We start from the raw sequence: 23,449 nt of genomic DNA, 5'->3' as shown, positions 1-23,449 counted from the left end.
CTGCTTCCGTGGAACTGCTCACCTCTTCTTATCTCGACACCCCTTCTCTCTACGTACTTCCCAAAATACATAAATAGTAGCTGTCTAGAAAGCCCCCATTGAATGCATGTCAGGACTGGTTGACCAACACATCCAACCCACATCAAAGTGCCTCTCATCTACAAAAAAGACACCAGTCATCTCAAATCCATTCCCTTCTCGAACCCCCCCTAAACACTGTTCAAGTGACCTCACATTTATGCAAACATCTGGCATTCGTTTGATCTCTCAGCCCTAGAACACTACCTCTTCCAATGACCATCTCAAAGTCTTCCTGAAACTTCCTCTGTTGTCATCCTAGCCAACTTACCAATAACTTCTTCAACGAATCTCCTGAGCAGAATCTCCTCCCACACTCTGTCGAATACAGATCCCACATCCAAGGAACTAAAAAAACCCATCATGTCACACAGAACCACCCTAGTCTTCAATACTTCAGTGTTTTACTCTGCCAATACTATAAATTTTTCGTCAAGCCTTGAAATGAGATGTTATCTCCTCGATATCCTCACCACATCACCCACTGTCTCCCCCTGCGGGTTCGGGGGTTAGAATAGGCCCGCGGTATTCCTGCCTGTCGTAAGAGGCGACTAGAAGGAGTCTCAAATATTTCGGCCTTATGTGATGGTCCCCTCTCGGGTTTGACCTCCGTCTTTCTAAATTATTCCGAAGAGCGAGCCAATTGGGGAAGGGCACCTTACATGGTGCACTGTATCCGTCGTGCATTGAGACCTTTAGCCGGCTTTTTCGTCGTTGCAATGGTGTCCCGCTCATTTTCCATCTCTTGGGCGAGGATACATCCCTGGGTGCGATTACCACGCTGCACTCTGCAGTGTTGCTTTTCACTGCGACGACGACCTTGGACAGTTTTGCACCTAAGATCCAGCACGGTAGCCAGTCCTTTGTGGTGAGGCCGCCATGCACCCTGTTGGTTGTAGCCCCCTGACAACACAGGGATCGCTCTACTGATGCCTGCGCCGTTAACTCCCCATGTATGCCAAGGAGTAGATGCCCGTCTCCCTGGGGCATCAGGACTCCCGGCAATGGCCATCCTGCCAGGTGGCTATTGCTGCGGCTGGGTGGCACCCGTGGGGAGGGCCCTTGGTCGGAGTAGGTGGCATCAGGGCGGATGACCCGCAATGAAGCTTGGTACATCATCTCTCACTGGTGGGCCTCCGCCAGCAGTCTCTAAGCGATCGAGGTGTAACCTCAGCGGCAAGAAATATGAACCACAATCATTTCCCTCCCTGGCCACTCCATGGGAGGAACGTATGGCAAAGGAAGGCAGTGGAGAATATTCACCCCGGTTCCTTGTGTGTACGCGAGTTGATGGGGAATCGTTTATGTCAACCAAGCCCCAGTTTTTTGTGGAGCATTTAGAGGACAAGTTCGGGGAGGTGGAGGGCTTGTCCAAAATGCGCTCTGGTTCAGTACTCATCAAAACAGCATCCTCTGCCCAGTCACGGAGGTTGCTCAATTGTGACAAGTTGGGGGATGTTTCCGTTAGCATCTCACCGCATAAGAGTCTCAACATGGTCCAGGGTATTATATTCCACAGGGATCTTCTTCTGCAGTCCGACGATGAACTACGTGCCAACCTCGAACGACGAGGTGTTCACTTCGTCCGGCGCATCCATCAGGGTCCGAGGGATAATCAGGTAGCCACCGGTGCCTTCATCTTGGCCTTCGAAGGTGATGTTTTACCCGAAAAGGTCAAGGTGATGGTTTACCGTTGTGATGTGAAGCCATATATCCCTCCTCCGATGCGGTGTTTTAAATGCTGGAAGTTCGGGCACATGTCATCTCGCTGCACTTCCGGCATCACATATCGAGATTGTGGACGTCCTTCGCATCCCAATACTCCCATGTGCTCCGCCTCCCATCTGTGTTAACTGCGGAGAACACCATTCCCCCTGCTCACCGGACTGTCAGGTCTTCCAGAAGGAATGGAAGATAATGGAATATAAGACCCTGGACCGCCTGACCTACACCGAGGCAAGGCGGAAATATGAGCGGCTACATCCTGTGCCCATGACATCTACCTATGCCGCTGCTGCAACACCTGTGCTCGCCCCATCAGTTTCGCGACTTCCAGCCGGATCGATGAGTGGTACACCTCCTCCTGCCCCCTTGCCAGTGGGGGGCTCTACCCACCCGGTTGCTCCTGCACCACCTACCTCAGGAGCAACGTCATCCCCCCCATCAGGGACATCCGTCCCTGCTTTTAAGCCGGAAAAGTGTCCAACTTCTTCGGCTTCTCACGCTCGCAAGAGGTCCCTTGGGTCCCTCCCTTCCCAGGTTTCCACCAGTGGGAAGGCTGAGGACCGACAGTGGCGTAAGTGCCCACAATCAGCTGGTCGAAGGGCTTCACGATCCTCCTCAGTCCTGGAGACTGAATCGGTGAAGCCCTCCCAGCCCGTTAAACCCAAGGAGCAGCGTGAGAAATCCAAGAAGAAGAGCTCTAAGCCCAAGGAACTCGCGGTGGCAGCTACCCCACCGCAACCTTCCAGCTCTGCGTCTGAGGACGAGGTGGAGATTCTGGCGTCTGCTGAGGACCTCGATCTCGCCGGTCCCTCAGCCGCCATGGATAGCACTAGCACGGGTGCTCAGTCGGAGGCAGCAGGTGACCCAGCGGCGTAATCTGCCTTCCCAGTCCCGTCATGCCTTTCACAGACATGGAAAATACCATCCTCCAGTGGAACTGCAGCGGTTTCTTCCACCATCTCGCTGAGCTCCGGCAGCTTATCAGCCTTCACCCTTTCTTCTGCATTGCCCTTCAGGAAACTTGGTTTCCAGCGATGCGAACCCCCGCCCTCTGAGGCTATCGGGGTTATTATAAGAACCGAGCAGCTTATGAGAGGGTGTCTGGTGGCGTCTGCATCTATGTCCTTCACTCTCTTCACAGCGAGTCTGTCCCTCTACAAACAGCTTTAGAGGCTGTCGCTGTTAGGGTGTGGACGCCACAGGCTATTACCGTCTGCAGTCTTTACCTTCCACCGGATGGTGATGTCGCGCAGCGTTAGCTGGCTGCACTGCTAGCCCAATTGCCGTCACCTTTCTTCTTACTGGGTGACTTTAACGCCCATAACCCTCTGTGGGGTGGGTCAGTGGCAACAGGTCGAGGCGCCACCATTGAGCATTTATTGGAACAGCTCGATCTTTCACTCTTAAATGATGGTTCCTTTACACACTTCAGCGTGGCGCACGGCACGTACTCCGCCATCGACCTTTCGATTTGTAGCCCTCGCCTCTTACCGTCTGTCCAATGGAGTGTACATGACGACCCGTGTGGCAGTGACCACTTTTCGATCCTTCTGTCACTGCCACAACGTCACTCTACTGGGCGCCCCAGCAGATGGGCTATGAATAAGGCTGACTGGGATTTGTTTTCTTCCACTGCCGCTATTGAGCCTCTCTCTAGTGATGACATTGATGCGGTGGTTCAATCGGTCACCACCGGCATCGTTACTGCCGCCGAATCTGCCATTCCCTGTTCTTCTGGGTCCCCTCGGCGGAGGGCTGTGCCTTGGTGGTTGCCTGAGATTGCTGAAGCGATTAAAGATCGCCGGCAGGCACTCCAGTGTCATAAGCGACATCCCTCCATAGACCACCTTATCGCCTTCAAATGGCTGCGTGCGCGGGCCCGCCTCCTTATCCGCCAAGGCAAGAAGGAGTTCTGGGAGCGGTATGTGTCCACCATTGGCCTCCATGTCACTCCATCGCAGGTCTGGGCCAAGATTCGACGCGTCTACGGCTATCGGACCCCTGCCAGCGTCCCTGCGCTCTCACTGAATGGAGCAGTTTGTACTGACTCCGACGTCATTGCAAACCGCTTAGCAGAGCATTTTGCTATGAGTTCCACTTCTGCGAATTACCCGCAGGCCTTCCGCTCCATTAAAGAGCAGATGGAATGTCGGAACCTTTCTTTTCGCACAAACACTTCTGAATCCTACAACGCTCCATTCAGTGAGTGGGAATTTCACAGTGCCCTTGCCGCTTGCCCCGATACCGCTCCCGGGCCCGATCGCATCCACTGTCAGATGCTGACACACCTTTCAGTGGACTGCAAGCGACGCCTCCTCGACCTTTACAACCGTCTCTGGGTCGAGGGTGAGTTTCCGTCGCAATGGCGGGAGAGCATTGTCATCCCCGTTTTGAAACCGGGCAAGAGCCCTTTGGAGGTGGACAGCTACCGCCCCATTAGCCTCACCAACGTTCTTTGCAAGCTTCTCGAACGGATGGTGAGCCGGCGCTTGAATTGGGTACTGGAGTCTCGGGGCCTTCTGGCTCCGTGTCAGGGTGGGTTCCGTAAAGGCCGCTCCGCTGCCGACAATCTGGTGAGCCTGGAGTCGGCCATCCGTACTGCCTTTGCCCGCCGTCAGCACCTGGTCGCTGTCTTTTTCGACATGCGGAAGGTGTACGATACGACATGGTGTCATCACATCCTTTCTACGCTTCATGGATGGGTTCTTCGGGGCCCTCTGCCGATTTTTATCCGCAATTTCCTGTCGTATCGTACCTTCCGCGTGCAAGTCGCAGCCTCATATAGTTTCTCCCACATCCAGGAGAACGGCGTGCCGCAGGGTTCTGTTTTAAGTGTCTGCCTGTTTTTAATAGCCATTAACGGGCTCGCTGCAGCCGTGGGAAATTCTGTCTCCGCTTCCCTGTATGCTGACGACTTCTGCCTTTACTACAGCTCTACTGGCATTGCAGCTGTTGAACGTCAGCTACAAGGGTGCTATCCGCAAGGCGCAGTCTTGGGCTGTAGCTCATGGGTTCCAGTTTTCGGCAGCCAAGACCTGCGTTATGCATTTCTGCTGGCGACGTACTGTCCACCCGGAGCCGCAGCTTTCTCTTAATGGCGAACTTCTTTCAGTGGTGGAATCACACAGGTTTTTGAGGGTGGTTTTCGATGCCCGGTTGACTTGGCTGCCTCATATCCGGCAGCTCAAACAGGCGTGTTGGCGGCATCTCAATGCTCTGCGATGTTTGAGCCACACCCGCTGGGGCACCGACCGATCTACCCTGTTCCGGCTCTACCAGGCGTTAATCCAGTCTCGTCTGGATTGTGGGAGCCTGGCTTATGGCTCAGCTTCCCCATCTGCATAGCGGGTGCGGGACCCAATCCTCCATAGCGGGATACGCCTTGCCACTGGTGCTTTCCGCACCAGCTCTGTGGACAGCATACTAGTGGAGGCAGGTGTCCCTCCACTGCGGTCACGACGCCAACAATTACTGGCTGCTTATGCTGCCCATGTTTTTAGCTTGCCCGGGCATCCAAATTACCGTGTCCTGTTCCCGCAGTCAGTCGTCCATCTGCCAGACCGTCGGTCCCGGTCGGGTTGTCTGATCGCCGTACGCATCAAGGAGCTTTTCTCCGGGCTTGGGTTTTTCCCTGTTCCACCTCCTTTCCGGGCACCTCTGCGTACACCCCCGTGGTGTGTTCCTCGCCCTTGCCTTCGGTTCGACTTGGCACAGGGCTCGAAGGACTCAGTCCCTCCAGAGACCTTCCGCCGCCGCTTTTATTCCATCCTGGCCACGTATCAGGGCTCTGGAATTGTTTACACTGACGGTTCGATGGTTGCTGGTCGTGTCGGGTATGCGCTAACTCTAGGGGACCATTCCGAACAACGTTCCTTGCCGGATGGCTGCAGCGTTTACACTGCTGAGCTGGTCGCCATCTTTCGTGCCCTAGAGTATATCAGCTCCTGCTCAGGTGAGTCCTTCATTATCTGTAGCGATTCCCTGAGCGGTTTACGAGCTCTCGACCAGTGTTTCCCTCGTTCTCGTCTGGTGATGGCTATCCATGAGTCCCTGCATACTCTTGCGCGTTGCGGCCGCTCTGTGGTCTTCGTGTGGACCCCAGGCCATGTTGGGATACCTGGCAATGAGACTGTTGACCGCCTGGGGAAAGAGGCCACTAGTAAATCATCTCTGGAGATTGGCCTCCCGGAGACTGATTTGCGGGCAGTCTTACGCCGCGAAGTTCTTTCGGTTTGGAACGCTGAATGGCGCAATCTGCCCACGCCCAACAAACTCCGTCCAATCAAGGCGACGACGACTGTGTGGCAGTCGTCCATGCAGGTCTCCCGCAAGGAGTCTGTTGTCCTCTGCCGGCTGCGCATTGGGCACACTCGGCTTACGCACGGCCACTTATTGCGCCGTGAGGACGCACCTCTATGTCGCTGCGGCTCCATTTTATCTGTGGTCCATTTTTTATTAGAGTGTCCGCTTTTAGCTGTGCTCAGGCAGTCGTTCGCACTGCCTGACACGCTCCCTGCCCTTTTAACAGATGACTCTCCTATGGCTGACTTAGTTTTACGTTTTATTCGGGCAGGGGATTTTTATCATTTAATCTAAGTGTTTCTGTTTTATTGTTTTGTGTTGATTCTGGCCTTTGCCCTCCAGTTTTAAACTGATTTTTTAATGTGTTTTATGTGGTTGGCTTTTCCCTTTTTATTTCAATGGTCGGCCAACCACCGTCACACTCTGTGTGCTTTTAGTTCGTTTTGTCTGGTCTTTGTCTCAGTTTCTCTTGTTCTGTGTCGTCTGTGCTCTATTCTTTTAATCGTTTTTCTTCTCTGTGGGTGTTTTTAGTACTTGGAAAAAGGGACCGATGACCGTAGTAGTCTGGTCCCTTTAATCCCACAAACCAACCAGTCACCCACTGTCACTGTCTGTCACACTCCTAACCTCAGTAATAACCTTGTGAAACCAGACCATTACCCCTAACCATTGTTCCTACACCTGTAATGGGTCCCTGCTATAACTTGCCCCATGCACCCACCCACAACCACTTACTCTATATTCACCATCCATAAACAGCACAGTATCAAATGTAGAGCAACTTGATTAACCATGCTCCCCCCTCCACCTATCTTCTCAATCTGTCCTTATCATCTCTGAACTGAAAATGCCTCAGTGCTTACCATTCTAACATTAGATGCTCTCTCTGGTGCCTCCCACTTCCTGCTCCTCTATCCTGGTCGTCACCACAGATAAAGCTCTCAAGTCGAAGTGACCTGTCCTTCCTTTTTAACATTCCCCATTCCTTGGAGAACAAACTATTATTTCTGAAAGCTAGGAGGTGTATCACATTTACTTTTACATGTCTGTTTTGGCAGCACTTTCGCCTCCTGAAGGTAAGTATTGGCTAGCAAAATTGTCTCATGATTTATTAGTCATCTCGATTTAATATTCATATTCATTTGATACAAGTAAAAAGAAAACAAGTTAATGTGGCACATTTAAATATTAAAGAGGAAATATTGCAGTTTCTAGATGTGCTTTTGTGATAAATCTCATTTGGTCATGTAGCGTGTAAAGTGTGAGGAGAATGAGCTTTTAGTGGAACTCAGATTGCATAGTGCCTCTAATTTAGTTGCGTATTGTTAATTATCACAAAGACATAATTAACGTTTTATATATAGGAATTATTACATAGGTATGTGTTAAGCAAATCGTAAATGTATTAATTCGTGTGGGACGCTCTGCATAATACACTAATATTTCATAAAAATTGCTTCAGGAATTTTAAATTTTTTTTGCTTTATATGACTGATAGGCTAATCTGACATTTTAAGAAACATTACATATTAACATTTCTATGATAACTTTGTACATGTTTCAGTGTTTAACTATTTGATTTTTATGTATCTTTCACTTATCAGTTTGGTGTGCAGAATGTAAAATTGCAATTGAATGATGATCGCCCGCCTTCTAGCATAACTTCTCCCAGCCCTGTTCCAGTGAACTTAAAGATAGTTGATATATTGTTAAAAAATGACAGCAACAGAGTTTTGACTGTGGAATCAAGAAGTGATATTTCAGGAATGAGCAAGAGTGTCAATACTAACATTGGTGAGTAGTATTCTAATTAAAATTTGATGTTTGTTGTTGGTGTTAAATTATCTTGTATACTGATCTGTGCTAGAAATAATAGGGATTTAATAGTTATCCTGGATTTTCAGCCCTTATGGTTCTGATTTTCTCAAGTACTAGTTCAGGTAAAATAGCATAAACTGGAAGAAAACCATAGCCAGCCTCTTTATGTTTTCTTCATTTGAGGTCCTGTATCTAGTTTCAATCCAGTGTGGCTCATATTCTGATGGATCTGCTTTTCTGCAGGCTAATGTACACCAAACATGCCACTTGTAATTGTTTGTAGTAACCTATATGTCTGCTTGTGACTGTGTATGTGCGGATGGATATGTATGTGTGTGCGAGTGTACACCCGTCCTTTTTTTCTCCCTAAGGTAAGTCTTTCCGCTCCCGGGATTGGAATGACTCCTTACCCTCTCCCTTAAAACCCACTTCCTTTTGTCTTTCCCTCTCCTTCCCTCTTTCCTGACGAAGCAACCGTTTGTTGACGTAGGAAAAATATATCTAAAAACAAAGATGATGTGACTTACCAAATGAAAGTGCTGGCAGGTCGACAGACACACAAACATACACACAAAATTCAAGCTTTCGCAACAAACTGTTGCCTCATCAGGAAAGAGGGAAGGAGAGGGAAAGACGAAAGGATGTGGGTTTTGAGGGAGAGGGTAAGGAGTCATTCCAATCCCGGGAGCGGAAAGACTTACCTTAGGGGGAAAAAAGGACGGGTATACACTCGCGCACACACACACATATCCATCCACACATATACAGACACAAGCAGACATATTTAAAACCCACATCCTTTTGTCTTTCCCTCTCCTTCCCTCTTTCCTGATGAGGCAACAGTTTGTTGCGAAAGCTTGAATTTGTGTGTATGTTTGTGTTTGTTTGTGTGTCTGTCGACCTGCCAGCACTTTCATTTGGTAAGTCACATCATCTTTGTTTTTTATATATATATATATATATATATATATATATATATATATATATATATATAAAAAAACAAAGATGAGGTGACTTACCGAACAAAAGCGCTGGCAGGTCGATAGACACACAAACAAACACAAACATACACACAAGATTCAAGCTTTCGCAACAAACTGTTGCCTCATCAGGAAAGAGGGAAGGAGAGGGGAAGACGAAAGGAAGTGGGTTTTAAGGGAGAGGGTAAGGAGTCATTCCAATCCCGGGAGCGGAAAGACTTACCTTAGGGGGAAAAAAGGACAGGTATACACTCGCACACACACACATATCCATCCACACATACAGACACAAGCAGACATCTGCTTGTGTCTGTATGTGTGGATGGATATGTGTGTGTGTGCGAGTGTATACCTGTCCTTTTTTCCCCCTAAGGTAAGTCTTTCCGCTCCCGGGATTGGAATGACTCCTTACCCTCTCCCTTAAAACCCACTTCCTTTCGTCTTCCCCTCTCCTTCCCTCTTTCCTGATGAGGCAACAGTTTGTTGCGAAAGCTTGAATCTTGTGTGTATGTTTGTGTTTGTTTGTGTGTCTATCGACCTGCCAGCGCTTTTGTTCGGTAAGTCACCTCATCTTTGTTTTTATATATAATTTTTCCCACGTGGAATGTTTCCTTCCATTATATATATATATATATATATATATATATATATATATATATATATATATATATATATATATATATATATATATATATAGATTAGGGAAACATTCCACGCCGGAAAAACATATTTAAAAACAAAGATGATGTGACTTACCATACGAAAGCGCTGGCAGGTCGATAGAAACACAAACAGACACATACATACACACAAAATTCTAGCTTTCGCAACCAATGGTTGCTTCGTCAGGAAAGAGGGAAGGAGAGGGAAAGACGAAAGGATGTGGGTTTTAAGGGAGAGGGTAAGGAGTCATTCCAATCCCGGGAGCGGAAAGACTTACCTTAGGGGGAAAAAAGGACAGGTATACACTCGCACACACTCACATATCCATCCGCACATACACAGACACAAGCAGACATTTGTCTGTGTATGTGCGGATGGATATGTGTGTGTGTGTGCGAGTGTATACCTGTCCTTTTTTCCCCCTAAGGTAAGTCTTTCCGCTCCCGGGATTGGAATGACTCCTTACCCTCTCCCTTAAAACCCACATCCTTTCGTCTTTCCCTCTCCTTCCCTCTTTCCTGACGAAGCAACCATTGGTTGCGAAGGCTAGAATTTTGTGTGTATGTATGTGTCTGTTTGTGTTTCTATCGACCTGCCAGTGCTTCGTATGGTAAGTCACATCATCTTTGTTTTTTTTTTATATATATATATATATATATATATATATATATATATATATATATATATATATATATATATATATATATAATCAAAATATGTCATTGTAAATGTGGGTTGTAGTCACAGGAGGAAACGTCACAACAGATACAGAACTGTTTTGGAAGGGATTACCAGGTAACAAGTATTTAAAGCCAGTGATATCACCTGTGATTTAAGCTCATTAGGGAAGAATCTTGAAAAAGAAGATCACTTAATAATAGTGAGGTGTGCAGTTTGGACCATAAACCTAATTTATACATTTGAGGATGACATCAGGCACATTGTTGAGAATGTTCCTCACAATATACATATTGTGTTGCTCTTTGAGTGATATGATAAGCCCTGGATGAAGAATTCGGTGGAACATGTTAATGTAGTACTTGGAAATTCTCTCTAGTGAGTGGGACATTCACAAGTTAATGTTTGCTGCAACAGGCAGATGATGTGCTTTGTTAGTGCTGCACATTTAATGATTTTGACCTAGATAAACTCATACTGCAGTGTTCTTCTTTGGTACACCAGTGTAGAAGTGTCCACAGAAACATCTAAGCGAAAAATCCGTGCAATAGGCACATTTGTTTCTATATAAAAGTCAACTTCAGAATTTTCTTTTGTGTGAGACCACATTTACAAGATTCATGTGCCAATTTGAAGTTCTAGAATCGCATATCTTACTATTCATGTTGCTTCTGCATAATCTTTCATTTGATTGCATCAGTACCTGTTTGTATTGTGACATATTGTCAAATTTAAAAACATTCGTAAGTGCTGCAGTAAACTCGTAGTGTTATCATCAGTTGTAGGCTTAAACTTGAGTGTGCTCTTTTAAAATTTTTGAGAACAGTAGGCCTATCCTCATTCAAAGCACTCATTCTCTAACTTCATTGTATAATTACAGGAGAAATAGTTTATTTTTGAGAATTTTTGGATGACTATGAAACTATATTTTACCATTATGAGTGTTTTGGTTACATAATTTATTTCATGGCAAATCAGCATTTGTGGTTCACAGTTACTGGCAAAGACTACACCACTCCTGAACTTCATTGTATATAAGTGCAAATTAAGATGTGTTTTTTTTTTTTTTTTTTTTAAATTTTTGGGAGCAGTTATACCCTTTGCATAATCTATGAATAATTTGTAATAAATTGGCATTTGTGATTTAGTTACTGTATCAGATATTCTAAGTAACATATTGTGTTACATCTAGTTTTCCCGTAAAAAGAGTTGTAGCCTTATATGTTATCTACATTAATAACAAATTAACTCTGTTTTCGACTCTGTTAGCAGACTATAGTTAACCACAAACTGATTTAGGAAACTATTAATTTTTAGCACAGGTTTCTTTGTGGCCTTAATAGAAATCTTGCTTTGTGTATTTGCTTCAATTCTAATAGGGGATTAGCAACTTTCTGACTAAGAGATTAAAAGATAATCAGTGGGCTTAAAGTTATTTATTTACTACCTGTAATACATTGCACCAGCCAAAATGCAGCACCACTGTGAATGCTGTTTTCAAACATGGGATGAGTTTATTAATGTTCGTAAGCAGCTGGAAATCACCTTGGCTACTGCCAAAAACTGAGAGCTTCTGCTGCGAATCGATGTGTTGGAAGAGCTCCTGAGAATCGTGTAACCTGTGATACCGGTACCAGAGGTACCCCAAGTACAATCCTCACCTGTGAATACTGTCTCCTGTGCAGAATCTGTCATTAAGATTTTTTTGAAAACAGCCACAAGTCACAGTTTTTATTTTTTATTTACTGGTTTCATTCTTCAAATGAATAAAGGCGTCATTAGAATATTCATTTTAAAGTTGGCTGACAACATTAAAGATTGCATTTAAAGTTGGCTGATAGCTCTGAAGATTAAACTGTCTGTACTCTAGTACTTAAACTTATGTTTAAAGTGCAGCAGTAAATGATGACATTGACAGTGCTGTCAACGTCATCATTTACTACAGTACTTATTTGTTCTCCACTCCGTGTGTTTCTCTACACCACGGACGCCTATTACTACGTTGTCCATACGGGAGTCTGTTTGATGGACAAATGACAGTATACTTGTATGATTCTCCTGCGTGAACAATTTCTGGAACATGAAATTTAAAACTTCGGCTTTCGTTTTGCTATGTTTAACTGTCACACCGGACTGGTCAACAAGTGACTGAATGGATGCGTTAGACCCACTCAGCAATTTTACATAGTACCAGAATTTTCTTGGTTTCTCTGCCAGATCTTTTGCTAAGGTGTGACATTGGTAGTATTTGTATGCCTCGGACGTAGATCTTTTCACAGATTCATGGATCTCAACACTTAACCTTTGTTTGTCATCATTTGCATGTTCCCTTTTGAACCAAAAGTACAGCAGCCACTGCTTTTTCAGCAGTTTCCAAATCTAATTATTAAACCATGGTGAGTCTTTTCCATCCTTAATCCACTTACTAGGCACATAATTGTCCACAGTTTAAAATCTGCTTCAACTTTGCCCATAATTCCACTACATTCATTTTACTGGAAGTGACATCAGTTCACTATCTAAGTGAGATGCTAACAGCTATTTATCTGCTCTTTCTAGCAGGAACACTCTCCTAGCCTTCTTAGTATGTTTTACAGACTATAAGACAATCTTTTTTCCTTAGAAAAATTGCCTCCAAAGTTCTGGTGCATCTTATACACAAAAATAATATAAAAAAGCCCATATATTCAGTGCTGTGTGAAACCTATGTCTATCTGGTAACATTGGATTCAGTTGACAGCAACAGTGCACTGATGCGATGAACATGAGTTGCAGGTATTCACAAGCTTGCTGACACTGTTGTAGTTGTACATTTCAAGTACACTGATGCTGAAAGTATATTTCATCGAAGTATGTCGTCAAAACCCCAGAACACTGTCTAGCCTACGATGCTTCACTGCTGTATACAGTGCCAGTGAACCTGAATTGAAAGTCATTTGCATTGTCAGTAACGGTACAGTATTTTTGTTAGTAGCTAGTTTCATAATGGAAAAAGTAAAAGGTATTCATATGATGCGGGCAATAAATTGAAAGTAATAGCATGTTCAGAAGAACATGGAGACAGAGCAGCTGAGTGGTATTTTGAAACCCCCCCCCCCCCCCCCCCTACAAACAGAAAAAGCAATTTGCAATTGGCAAGTTCGTAAAAGACAACTAAAAAAAATTAGGAAGACAAAAAGTGCAAATAGAAGTCTGAATGCAAAATGCCGAAAACTAGATGATGACATATTGAAATGGATTCAAGGACACCGTCAAAATGGCATTGGAATCAATACAAAAATGATTCAAATACACACTCATACGCTAGCACTACAGTGAAACTTAACAGACTTTAAGAGCAGAGTTGGTTGGGGCAACAGCTTTATGAAGCATCATGGACTTAGCATGCAACCCGAAACTGAAGTATCTCAGAAAATGCCACAAGAGTATGAAGAGAAAATATTCAGAAAATGCCACAAGAGTGTGAAGAGAAAATATGGTCTTTCCATTGCTTTATTCTTCAGCTTCAGAAGAAAACCAGTGTGGAATTAAGCCAAATGGCAGATACTGACGAAACTCGTCTGACATTTGGTGTGCTGAGTAACAGAACTTTTGCCATGCCAGGTGCTAAACTGTAATTGTAAAAACAAGTGGACGTGAAAAGATGCACTGCACTGTTGTCCTTTTCATGTTGTGCCGACAGTACTAAACTTAATCCAGTGATCATTTTCAACCACAAAACAATGGCGAAACCTTCTGAAATACTGCCAAATTATGTTGTTCACAAACATGACAAGGGTTGGATGGACAAAATTGGTATGGAATTATGGATTAATAGGGTGTGGGAGAGAGGAAAAGGTGCTTTATTGAAGAAGAGTTCTCTTCTTGTGGTAGACTATTTTAGTAGTAATTTGAAAAATTCTGTGAAAGAAAAATTGGGACAGGGAAATAGAGAGTTTACTGTTATTCTGGGAGGACTTACTTTACAATTACAACCTCTTCATGTCTCGATAAATGAACCATATAAGATGTACACGAGAGAGAATGGATCAAATGGATGGTGGATGAAATCCAACATGAATTCACGCCAAAGGGAGCTTTAAAATGACCTACAATCAAACAAGTTTTTCAGTGGATAAAAGGGTCATGGTTTAGAGGGAGAGAAGACATTATTGTTAAACCTTTCAAGAAGTATGCCATAAGTAACACTCTCAATGACAGTATAGACCATCTTATATATAAAGAGGACAACAATAAAATTGAGGTGTGTTTTATAGTCCATAGTGTCTTATAGTCTGTAAAATACGATAATGATTTATTAACTTTCATAACCATAATTGCTATAATGAGATTATGATCATAATCTCCGTTTCTCCACTGACATACGTGGTGCTTCAATGAAGCTCCCAATTTTCAGCATTGTCCCCAGAACTGATCATGGCCATTTGGTTCTGAGTCAAGTGGAAGAACTGAACCAGAGACTTTGAATGTTCTGTGACAAGCTAGGCAACTTGCTGGACTTACACCATAGGGTTAAGAACAATAGGGTCCCCCTAAATGGGTGTGCACTGCCTATCAGTGGCTGCTACTAAGGCAGCTGATTTTGTGTAGGGTGCACACAAGGATTCTTAGATTAGGCAACTCTCAATGTAGTCCAGATAATGATAGCTGTAGAAAACTCAGAATTATCAGTGTAAGATCAAAAGAAGTGTCTCCCATGGGTGATAGTATTAAAATGCTAATGGTTAAGTGCCAAAGCATTCACAACGAAGTGCCAGAGTTTGAAATACTACTGAAAAGCAGTGAAGCTCACATAATGCTAGACAGACAAAGCTGGTTGAAACCTGACATTAATAGCAGTGATATTTTGGGGGGAAATTTGATTGTATATCAAAAGAATAGGCAGATGGGAAATTGAGGTGGCGTATTTGTCACAGTAGACAAGAAACTGAAGTCCACCAAGATAGAAATTGAAGCTGCATGTGAGACTGTTTGGGAAAGACTCAGTATCAAGGGTGGGCATAAAATAATAATTGGGTCATTCTATCACCCATCATACTCACCTCCTGATGTAACCGAAAACTTTAGAGAAAACCTCAGTTGTCTTGTTCGTAAGTTTCCCAGTCATACTGTAATCATTGGTGGAGACTTCAATCATCTGACAGTCAATTGTGAAATTTACAGTTTTGTTAGTGATGTGCATGATAATACATCCTGTGAAACATTACTAGGTGTCTTCTCTGAAAACTGCAGAGAATAGATGGTTAGGAACTCCACATACGACGAAAATGTGTTATATCTAATGGCAACAAATGAACCTGACCTATCTGAGGATGACCACATTGAAACTGGTATCAGTTACCATGATACGGCTGTGGCAGCAATGATTACTAAATTACAGTGGACAGCTCAAACAAACAAATATATATATAATAGAGGGAAACATTCCACGTGGGAAAAATATATCTAAAAACAAAGATGATGTACTTACCAAACGAAAGTGCTAGCAGGTCGATAGACACACCAACAAACACAAACATACACACAAAATTCAAGCTTTCGCAACCAATGGTTGCTTCATCAGGAAAGAGGGAAGGTGAGGGAAAGACGAAAGGATGTGGGTTTTAAGGGAGAGCGTAAGGAGTCATTCCAATCCCGGGAGCAGAAAGACTTACCTTAGGGGGAAAAAAGGACAGGTATACACTCGTGCACACACACACATATCCATCCACACATACACAGACAAATGCAGACATTTGTAAAGGCAAAGAGTTTGGGCAGAGACGTCAGTCGAGGCGGAAGTACAGAGACAAAGATGTTGTTGAAAGACAGGTGAGGTATGAGCGGCGGCAAAAGGTATGAGCGGCAGCAAATTGAAATTAATGGAGATTGAGGCCTGGCGGATAACAAGAAGAGAGGACATACTGAAGGGCAAGTTCCCGTCCCCGGAGTTCTGACAGGTTGGTGTTTGTGGGAAGTATCCAGATAACCCGGACGGTGTAACACTGTGCCAAGATGTTCTGGCCGTGCACCAAGGCATGTTTAGCCACAGGGTGATCCTCATTACCAACAAACATTGTCTGCCTGTGTCCATTCATGCGAATGGACAGTTTGTTGCTGGTCATTCCCACATAGAAAGCTTCACAGTGGACGCAGGTCAGTTGGTAAATCACGTGGGTGCTTTACCATGTGGCTCTGCCTTTGATCGTGTACACCTTCCGGGTTACAGGACTGGAGTAGGTGGTGGTGGGAGGGTGCATGGGACATGTTTTACAACGGGGGCAGTTAAAAGGGTAGGAGCCAGAGGGTAGGGAAGGTGCTTTGGGGATTTCATAGGGATGAACTAAGAAGTTACGAAGGTTAGGTGGACGGCGGAAAGACACTCTTGGTGGAGTGGGGAGGATTTCATGAGGATGGATCTCATTTCAGGGCAGGATTTGAGGAAGTCATATCCCTGCTGGAGAGCCACATTCAGAGTCTGATCCAGTCCCGGAAAGTATCCTGTCACAAGTGGGGCACTTTTGGGGTTCTTCTGTGGGAGGTTTTGGGTTTGAGGAGATGAGGAAGTGGCTCTGGTTATTTGCTTCTGTACCAGGTCGGGAGGGTAGTTGCGGGATGCGAAAGGTTGTTGGTGTAATGGTTCAGGGATTCCGGACTGGAGCAGATTCGTTTGCCATGAAGACCTAGGCTGTAGGGAAGGGACCGTTTGATGTGGAATCGGTGGCAGCTGTCATAATGGAGGTACTGTTGCTTGTTGGTGGGTTTGATGTGGATGGACGTGTGAAGCTGGCCATTGGACAGGTGGAGGCCAACGTCAAGGAAAGTGGCATGGGATTTGGAGTAGGACCAGGTGAATCTGATGCAACCAAAGGAGTTGAGGTTGGAGAGGAAATTCTGGAGTTCTTCTTCACTGTGAGTCCAGATCATGAGGATGTCATCAATAAACCTGTACCAAACTTTGGGTTGGCAGGCCTGGGTAACCAAGAAGGCTTCCTCTAAGCGACCCGCGAATAGGTTGGCGTACGAGGGGGCCATCCTGGTACCCATGGCTGTTCCCTTTAATTGATGGTATGTCTGGCCTTCGGAAGTGAAGAAGTTGTGGGTCAGGATGAAGCTGGCTAAGGTAATGAGGAAAGAGGTCTTAGGTAGGGTGGCAGGTGATCGGCGTGAAAGGAAGTGCTCCATCGCAGCGAGGCCCTGGACGTGCGGAATATTTGTGTATAAGGAAGTGGCATCAATGGTTACAAGGATGGTTTCCGGGGGTAACAGACTGGGTAAGGATTCCAGGCGTTCGAGAAAGTGGTTGGTGTCTTTGATGAAGGATGGGAGACTGCATGTAATGGGTTGAAGGTGTTGATCTACGTAGGCAGAGATACGTTCTGTGGGGGCTTGGTAACCAGCTACAATGGGACAGCCGGGATGATTGGGTTTGTGAATTTTAGGAAGAAGGTAGAAGGTAGGGGTGCGGGGTGTTGGTGGGGTCAGGAGGTTGATGGAGTCAGGTGAAAGGTTTTGTAGGGGGCCTAAGGTTCTGAGGATTCCTTGAAGCTCTGCCTGGACATCAGGAATGGGATTACCTTGGCAAACTTTGTATGTAGTGTTGTCTGAAAGCTGACGCAGTCCCTCAGCCACATACTCCCAATGATCAAGTACCACGGTCGTGGAACCCTTGTCCGCTTGAAGAATGACGATGGATCGGTCAGCCTTCAGATCACGGATAGCCTGGGCTTCAGCAGTGATGATGTTGGGAGTAGGATTAAGGTTTTTTAAGAAGGATTGAGAGGCAAGGCTGGAAGTCAGAAATTCCTGGAAGGTTTGGAGAGGGTGATTTTGAGGAAGAGGAGCTGGGTCCCGCTGTGACGGAGGACGGAACTGTTCCAGGCAGGGTTCAATTTGGATAGTGCCTTGGGGAGTTGGATCATTAAGAGTAGGATTAGGATCATTTTTCTTCGTGGCAAAGTGATATTTCCAGCAGTGTGTACGGGTGTAGGACAGTAAATCTTTGACAAGGGCTGTTTGGTTGAATCTGGGAGTGGGGCTTGAAGGTGAGGCCTTTGGATAGGACAGAGGTTTCAGATTGGGAGAGAGGTTTGGAGGAAAGGATAACTACTGAATTAGGGTGTTGTGGTTCCAGATTGTGTTGATTGGAATTTTGAGGTTTTGGGGGGAGAGGAGCTGGAAGTGGGAGATTTAGTAGATGGGAGAGACTGGGTCTGTATGCAATGAGAGGAGGTTGAGGTTTGCTGGAAAGGTTGTGAAGGGTGAGTGAGTTGCCTTTCCGGAGGTGGGAAACCAGGAGATTGGATAGTTTTTTGAGGTGGAGGGTGGCAATTTGCAGTTGGCCTGTAGGAGGATGCTCTCTGAACAGCCGGTGTAGATGTGGGAGAGGAAAGATTGAGGACTTTTACTAAGGATAGGAGTTGACGGGTGTGTTCATTGGCTGAGTTGATGTGTAGGTGAAGGATTAGGTAGGTGAGGGCAATGGATTGTTCAGTTTGGAACTGGTATAGAGACTGATGGAAAGAAGGGTTACAGCCAGAGATGGGAACTTTAAGTGTGAGGCCTTTGGGGGTAATGCCAAATGTCAGACAAGCCTGAGAAAATAAAATATGGGAGTGTAATCTGGCTAAGGCGAAGGCATGTTTGTGGAGGGAATGTAAATAAAACTTAATGGGGTCGTTGTGGGGATGTTGTGAGGGTGACATGGTATTAGAAGGTGGAAAGTGTAACATGAGGCTGAAATGAAAATGAAAATAAAATTATATGGGGAGAGATAATGGTGAACTAGAAAGCAACTGGAGATCTGGTGTGAAAAAAGGCAAAAAAGTGTTGGTTATAGGTGGGCTATGTTGATCCTGTGGTGAACTTGGGTTGGTAGACAAAGATGTGCACAAAGATTAGGTGGTTGTGTTGCCGCCAAAACACATTAAAGGGTGGAGCAATTCGGAAAATTTCGAAAAAACTGATTGTAAATGTATTAAAAGGAGTGGTTTTGTGGTGGCAGATTGTGAAAATGAGGCTAACAATTGTCTGATGAAGAAATAGTGACGTAAAAACCTGTGGGAAGCGGCTAAAAAAGATCAGTGATGTGGGAAAAACGGAAATGGAAAAAAAGCGAAAGTTATTAGAACTAGCCGAAATGGCTGTTTAATAGCTGAAAGGAACTGTTTGTGAACTGGAAACGGTGGATTTTATAGCAGTAGTAGTGTTGAAAGCGGAAAAAAATTTTTTGGGTATGGTTTGGAAGTGGGCTACGTATTATTGAGTATATATAGGCGGGATAAAATTGTATGGTGGATTCGGTAAAGAGGAGAAGGTGAATACAAAGTGAAACTACTTGCAAAAACAGAAAGAGAAAATGAGATGACAGGAAAGATTTCGAAATGCAACAGTGACAATAACAAACGTAATTGTTGGGTTCAAATTAATGATATGAATGTAATAGAGGGAAACATTCCACGTGGGAAAAATATATCTAAAAACAAAGATGATGTGACTTACCAAACGAAAGTGCTGGCAGGTCGATAGACACACAAACAAGACATACACACAAAATTCAAGCTTTCCTGCCAACGTTGCTTTCCGCTCCAGGGATTGGAATGACTCCCTTACCCCTCTTGGGTTTTAAGGGAGAGGGTAAGGAGTCATTCCAATCCCGGGAGCGGAAACACAAAAGCTTGAATTTTGTGTGTATGTCTGTGTTTGTTTGTGTGTCTATCGACCTGCCAGCACTTTCGTTTGGTAAGTCACATCATCTTTGTTTTTAGATATATTTTTCCCACGTGGAATGTTTCCCTCTATTATATTCATATCATTAATTTGAACCCAACAATTACGTTTGTTATTGTCACTGTTGCATTTTGAAATTTGAGAAGGCAGTTGCAGTGCAGTGACTACTTCAAACTACATATCTCTACCAATAATATAGAATAAAGTAGTATAGATCACTAAAGATGGTTCCAAAAAGGATGTGTGTGGGTCGATGATTTTCCAAGGTATCTCTGAACTCTCCTCCTCCACACCTGCCCCCTTGCTGTGACATGATGGCAAGAACCTCATGTACTCCTTCAACCTTTCCTATCTACTTCTTTTTCAGTAATTATTTATAATTTCTTATTTTTCTTTGGATATAGGTTTCTTATGTTTTGTTAATTAATTTTAAAGAAAAGGTTGCAGAGGAGGCAAAAGTAAACAAAGCAACACCCAAAAAAGTGGCCTGCCTTCGTGTTGTTGGGGCATGGGCAAATCTGCATCAGACCCTAGACCTAAGAGCCCCACATTCTATCGTAATAGATCTCTCAGATTCTGGGTCCAGCACATTAGCAAAGAGGCCAGGCTTCAACATAACCTGTCATAACCCGTAAGGTGATATGTTGGAAACAGGTAGCAAGTGAAATAAAAGTGCTCCTATTAACAAATATCGTTAAACTGTATGTTGAACTAGACTAATTTGACACTCCTCAGATGGGCACATAAAATACCACTTTAACAAATACATTGTTTGCAGTAAGACACTGGTATTTTCCTGAATTAACATATGACACTGTACTGCTTTAAGCATGTGTTGGGCAGTATTTGTTTTGTGGATTGTGTCCAAACATTGCAAAAATGAAACTGAAAGTAGCTGTTGAAATAGTAGAGAAAACATTAAAAACAGACACCCACTATATACACTATCTCCTTTGTTTTTAATAGCTATAAACAAGTGTAATAATAATTTGTATCCAATGACGACAATATTATGAAGAGGATAGATTGCTACTCACCGTATAGATGAGATACTGTGCTGCAGACTCCGTTATGCGGTGAGTAGCAATGTATCCTTTTCATAATATTCTCATTATTCCACCCTGGATTTTCTGTTGTTTTATTTTCCCTAATGACTTGTATCCATATAGACATACTTACTAAATTTCATTTATTTCCAAACAATATTTTAGGAAGCATAACACATTTCATACTCCATATATCTTCACATTTTTCTGTATTGTTATTAGAAAGTCATCTTTTTTATGGAACTCTATATGTTTGTTGGACGATATTAAATTAATGTTCTTTGAGATGCATCATGTTGTCAAAGCCGTAGTGTTCTGCTTTACGAGTAGTTTTTTCAGTTGTAACTTTATTTACTCTGTGGCTCTGTCCTGTGGAGTAGTAGCCCCAAAAATAGACCTAGTGGAAACATTGTAATATTATATCTAGTGCTCTGATCAGAGTGGATTCTTATGGCAGTTAGCTATACAAGTATCTTCTTAGCAAATGGTTTCAAATTCTGCTATGCTGCATATGTGACTGTGTGAGAGGTGATGACATCAACTGAACAACTGCACACGTTTGACTGAATATTTTTGTTATAGATACTTTTATGTGACAAGAATTTTGTTTTTCATTGGTATATACTGTAACTGCATTCCTTTTCTAATAAACAGAAAATGCTGTGTATGAAAGTCAGATCTGCAAGTTGAAACAAAGTAATGAAGAACTCAAGGCTGAGAATGTTGAGCTGAAACGTCGGATGGCTGCATTGGAAAAAATTGCAGAAGAAAATTGCTCATTAAGACAAGCAGTGGAAGACTGTCAAGTAAGTCAAAATTAATGCCGTAAATATTCATAGGAACAGTATTAAGCACCAAAAATTTGTATCTTGAGAACACCAATAAGATTAGTGACATGTAAGGAATATAACGAGAGTGAAAATCGCAATCATCTATTTGTGTTACTTTTGTTACTTGTACTAATCTCCTCAAATCTGGAATGCATGAGGTAGGTATATTTATAGTAGAATGAGTTTCTCAGATGTGTACCGTAGAGAACATTTTTAACTGACAGTAAAATTGCTCCTGTATTAAAACAAACATTTAAAAACATCATGAAGGTAGTTGCATAAAAGCTTGAAATTTGAAATATTGTTGCCTAAACAAATGTTATATCAAAAATGGGAATCAGAGAAGTATACCATTCCAGAATAGCATATGGTTCAGAATGAGAAAGATTGTGAATAAAATCCCAAAATCATTGGCCTACATTAATGGGAAGAGAATTGTGTAATACTGTAATTTTTTTAAAAAAGAAAAAACGCTGGAACAAAACTAGGAGACCTGATGTGTTGCTAAGATTATGGTACAGTAGTTAAAGGAGATAACATGTCAAGGAAATGCTTGTAAACAATTAATTTTGGATAATTACATTGTGCAAAGAACATTGTAAAATTACAGGTTGCTGCACGTTGGGGTCGGTCGTCTGCACTTTTGTGATAGCAGATACATGCTGGGCAGTCTAAAGCAGCGTTGATGAAACCACTACCTAATACCTACCACACAGAGGTCGCATAACTCTAGTTGAATGTCAGTTCCTGAAAGTTAATGATTAAAAAAAAAAACAAGGCATTCAGCATCTTCATTCTACTTGCAGAAAAGTGTTTAAAATTAGATTAACACTGCTTTTTATTCATACTGAAACACATGAAATGGCTATCGTATTTAATAGGGTAAAACGATATCATTCAAAGTTCACTGTCTGTATAACAAAAATTTTAGTAAGTCCGACCCGATTAATTTTCACGTTCTACCAGTCACAGACCCACAACTATTCACGAGTTAAACATTCGGTCATTTCAGTGGTATTTCTCTTAAGAGGTACTCGCCAAAATATTCTGAACAGAGCACGAAACATGTCACGCAGAGTTGTTATTATGACCAAAAAGTTCACATGCTCATATCTCTCAAACTATTCAGTTTAGAAACACCAAACTTTCATTAAAATGTTCATAACTCCGGTCACTTCAGTCATGACATGTTTGAACCAAAATTAGCTCACTATTTTCTCATCTTACAGAGTATTTTTAAGGAGCGATCTGACATCGTGTTATCCATAGACCGGCTAGCAAGCAACTCCTCTTGAGGTAGTCTCCTATCTGTCACTTCACTATTCATGCGGGAACAGCTTAATTCTGATTGGCTGTTGATCTAAACGACCAGTCAGAATGTTCCTTTTCAGATCATTCTCGCGGAAAATCTTGCCTTATCCAATCACTAACTTGATAGTAATTAATGTCAGCAAAACTTCAAATTCTTGTATTTTGTTTAATCAAAATAAACGAAGTGCAAAATATTCTTCAAATTGATAAAAAAACTTATTCCACCTCTAACTTCCATTCTGCGTACTTTTTATACAAAATCAAGCGCACACCGACTTACGTCACCTGAATCGTGGTTGCAACATAACTT

The 23,449-nt window shown here is 43.5% G+C and overlaps 1 protein-coding gene across 2 annotated transcripts in view; it reads left to right on the top strand.

Annotated features, from left to right (window-relative positions):
• The window catches only part of LOC124804604 (UHRF1-binding protein 1-like), a 433,274-nt gene that overhangs the window by 384,443 nt on the left and 25,382 nt on the right, over window positions 1-23,449 (top strand). For both annotated transcript variants that reach the window (XM_047264799.1, XM_047264798.1), the window contains 2 exons: window positions 7,710-7,899; window positions 21,653-21,804. In XM_047264799.1, the coding sequence (XP_047120755.1) occupies window positions 7,710-7,899; window positions 21,653-21,804 (342 nt within the window). The remainder of the gene's footprint in view (window positions 1-7,709; window positions 7,900-21,652; window positions 21,805-23,449) is intronic.

The sequence above is a fragment of the Schistocerca piceifrons genome, chromosome 7, assembly GCF_021461385.2.
Source record: "Schistocerca piceifrons isolate TAMUIC-IGC-003096 chromosome 7, iqSchPice1.1, whole genome shotgun sequence".
Classification (NCBI taxonomy): domain Eukaryota; kingdom Metazoa; phylum Arthropoda; class Insecta; order Orthoptera; family Acrididae; genus Schistocerca; species Schistocerca piceifrons.
This window is presented reverse-complemented; position numbering and strand designations above follow the sequence as displayed.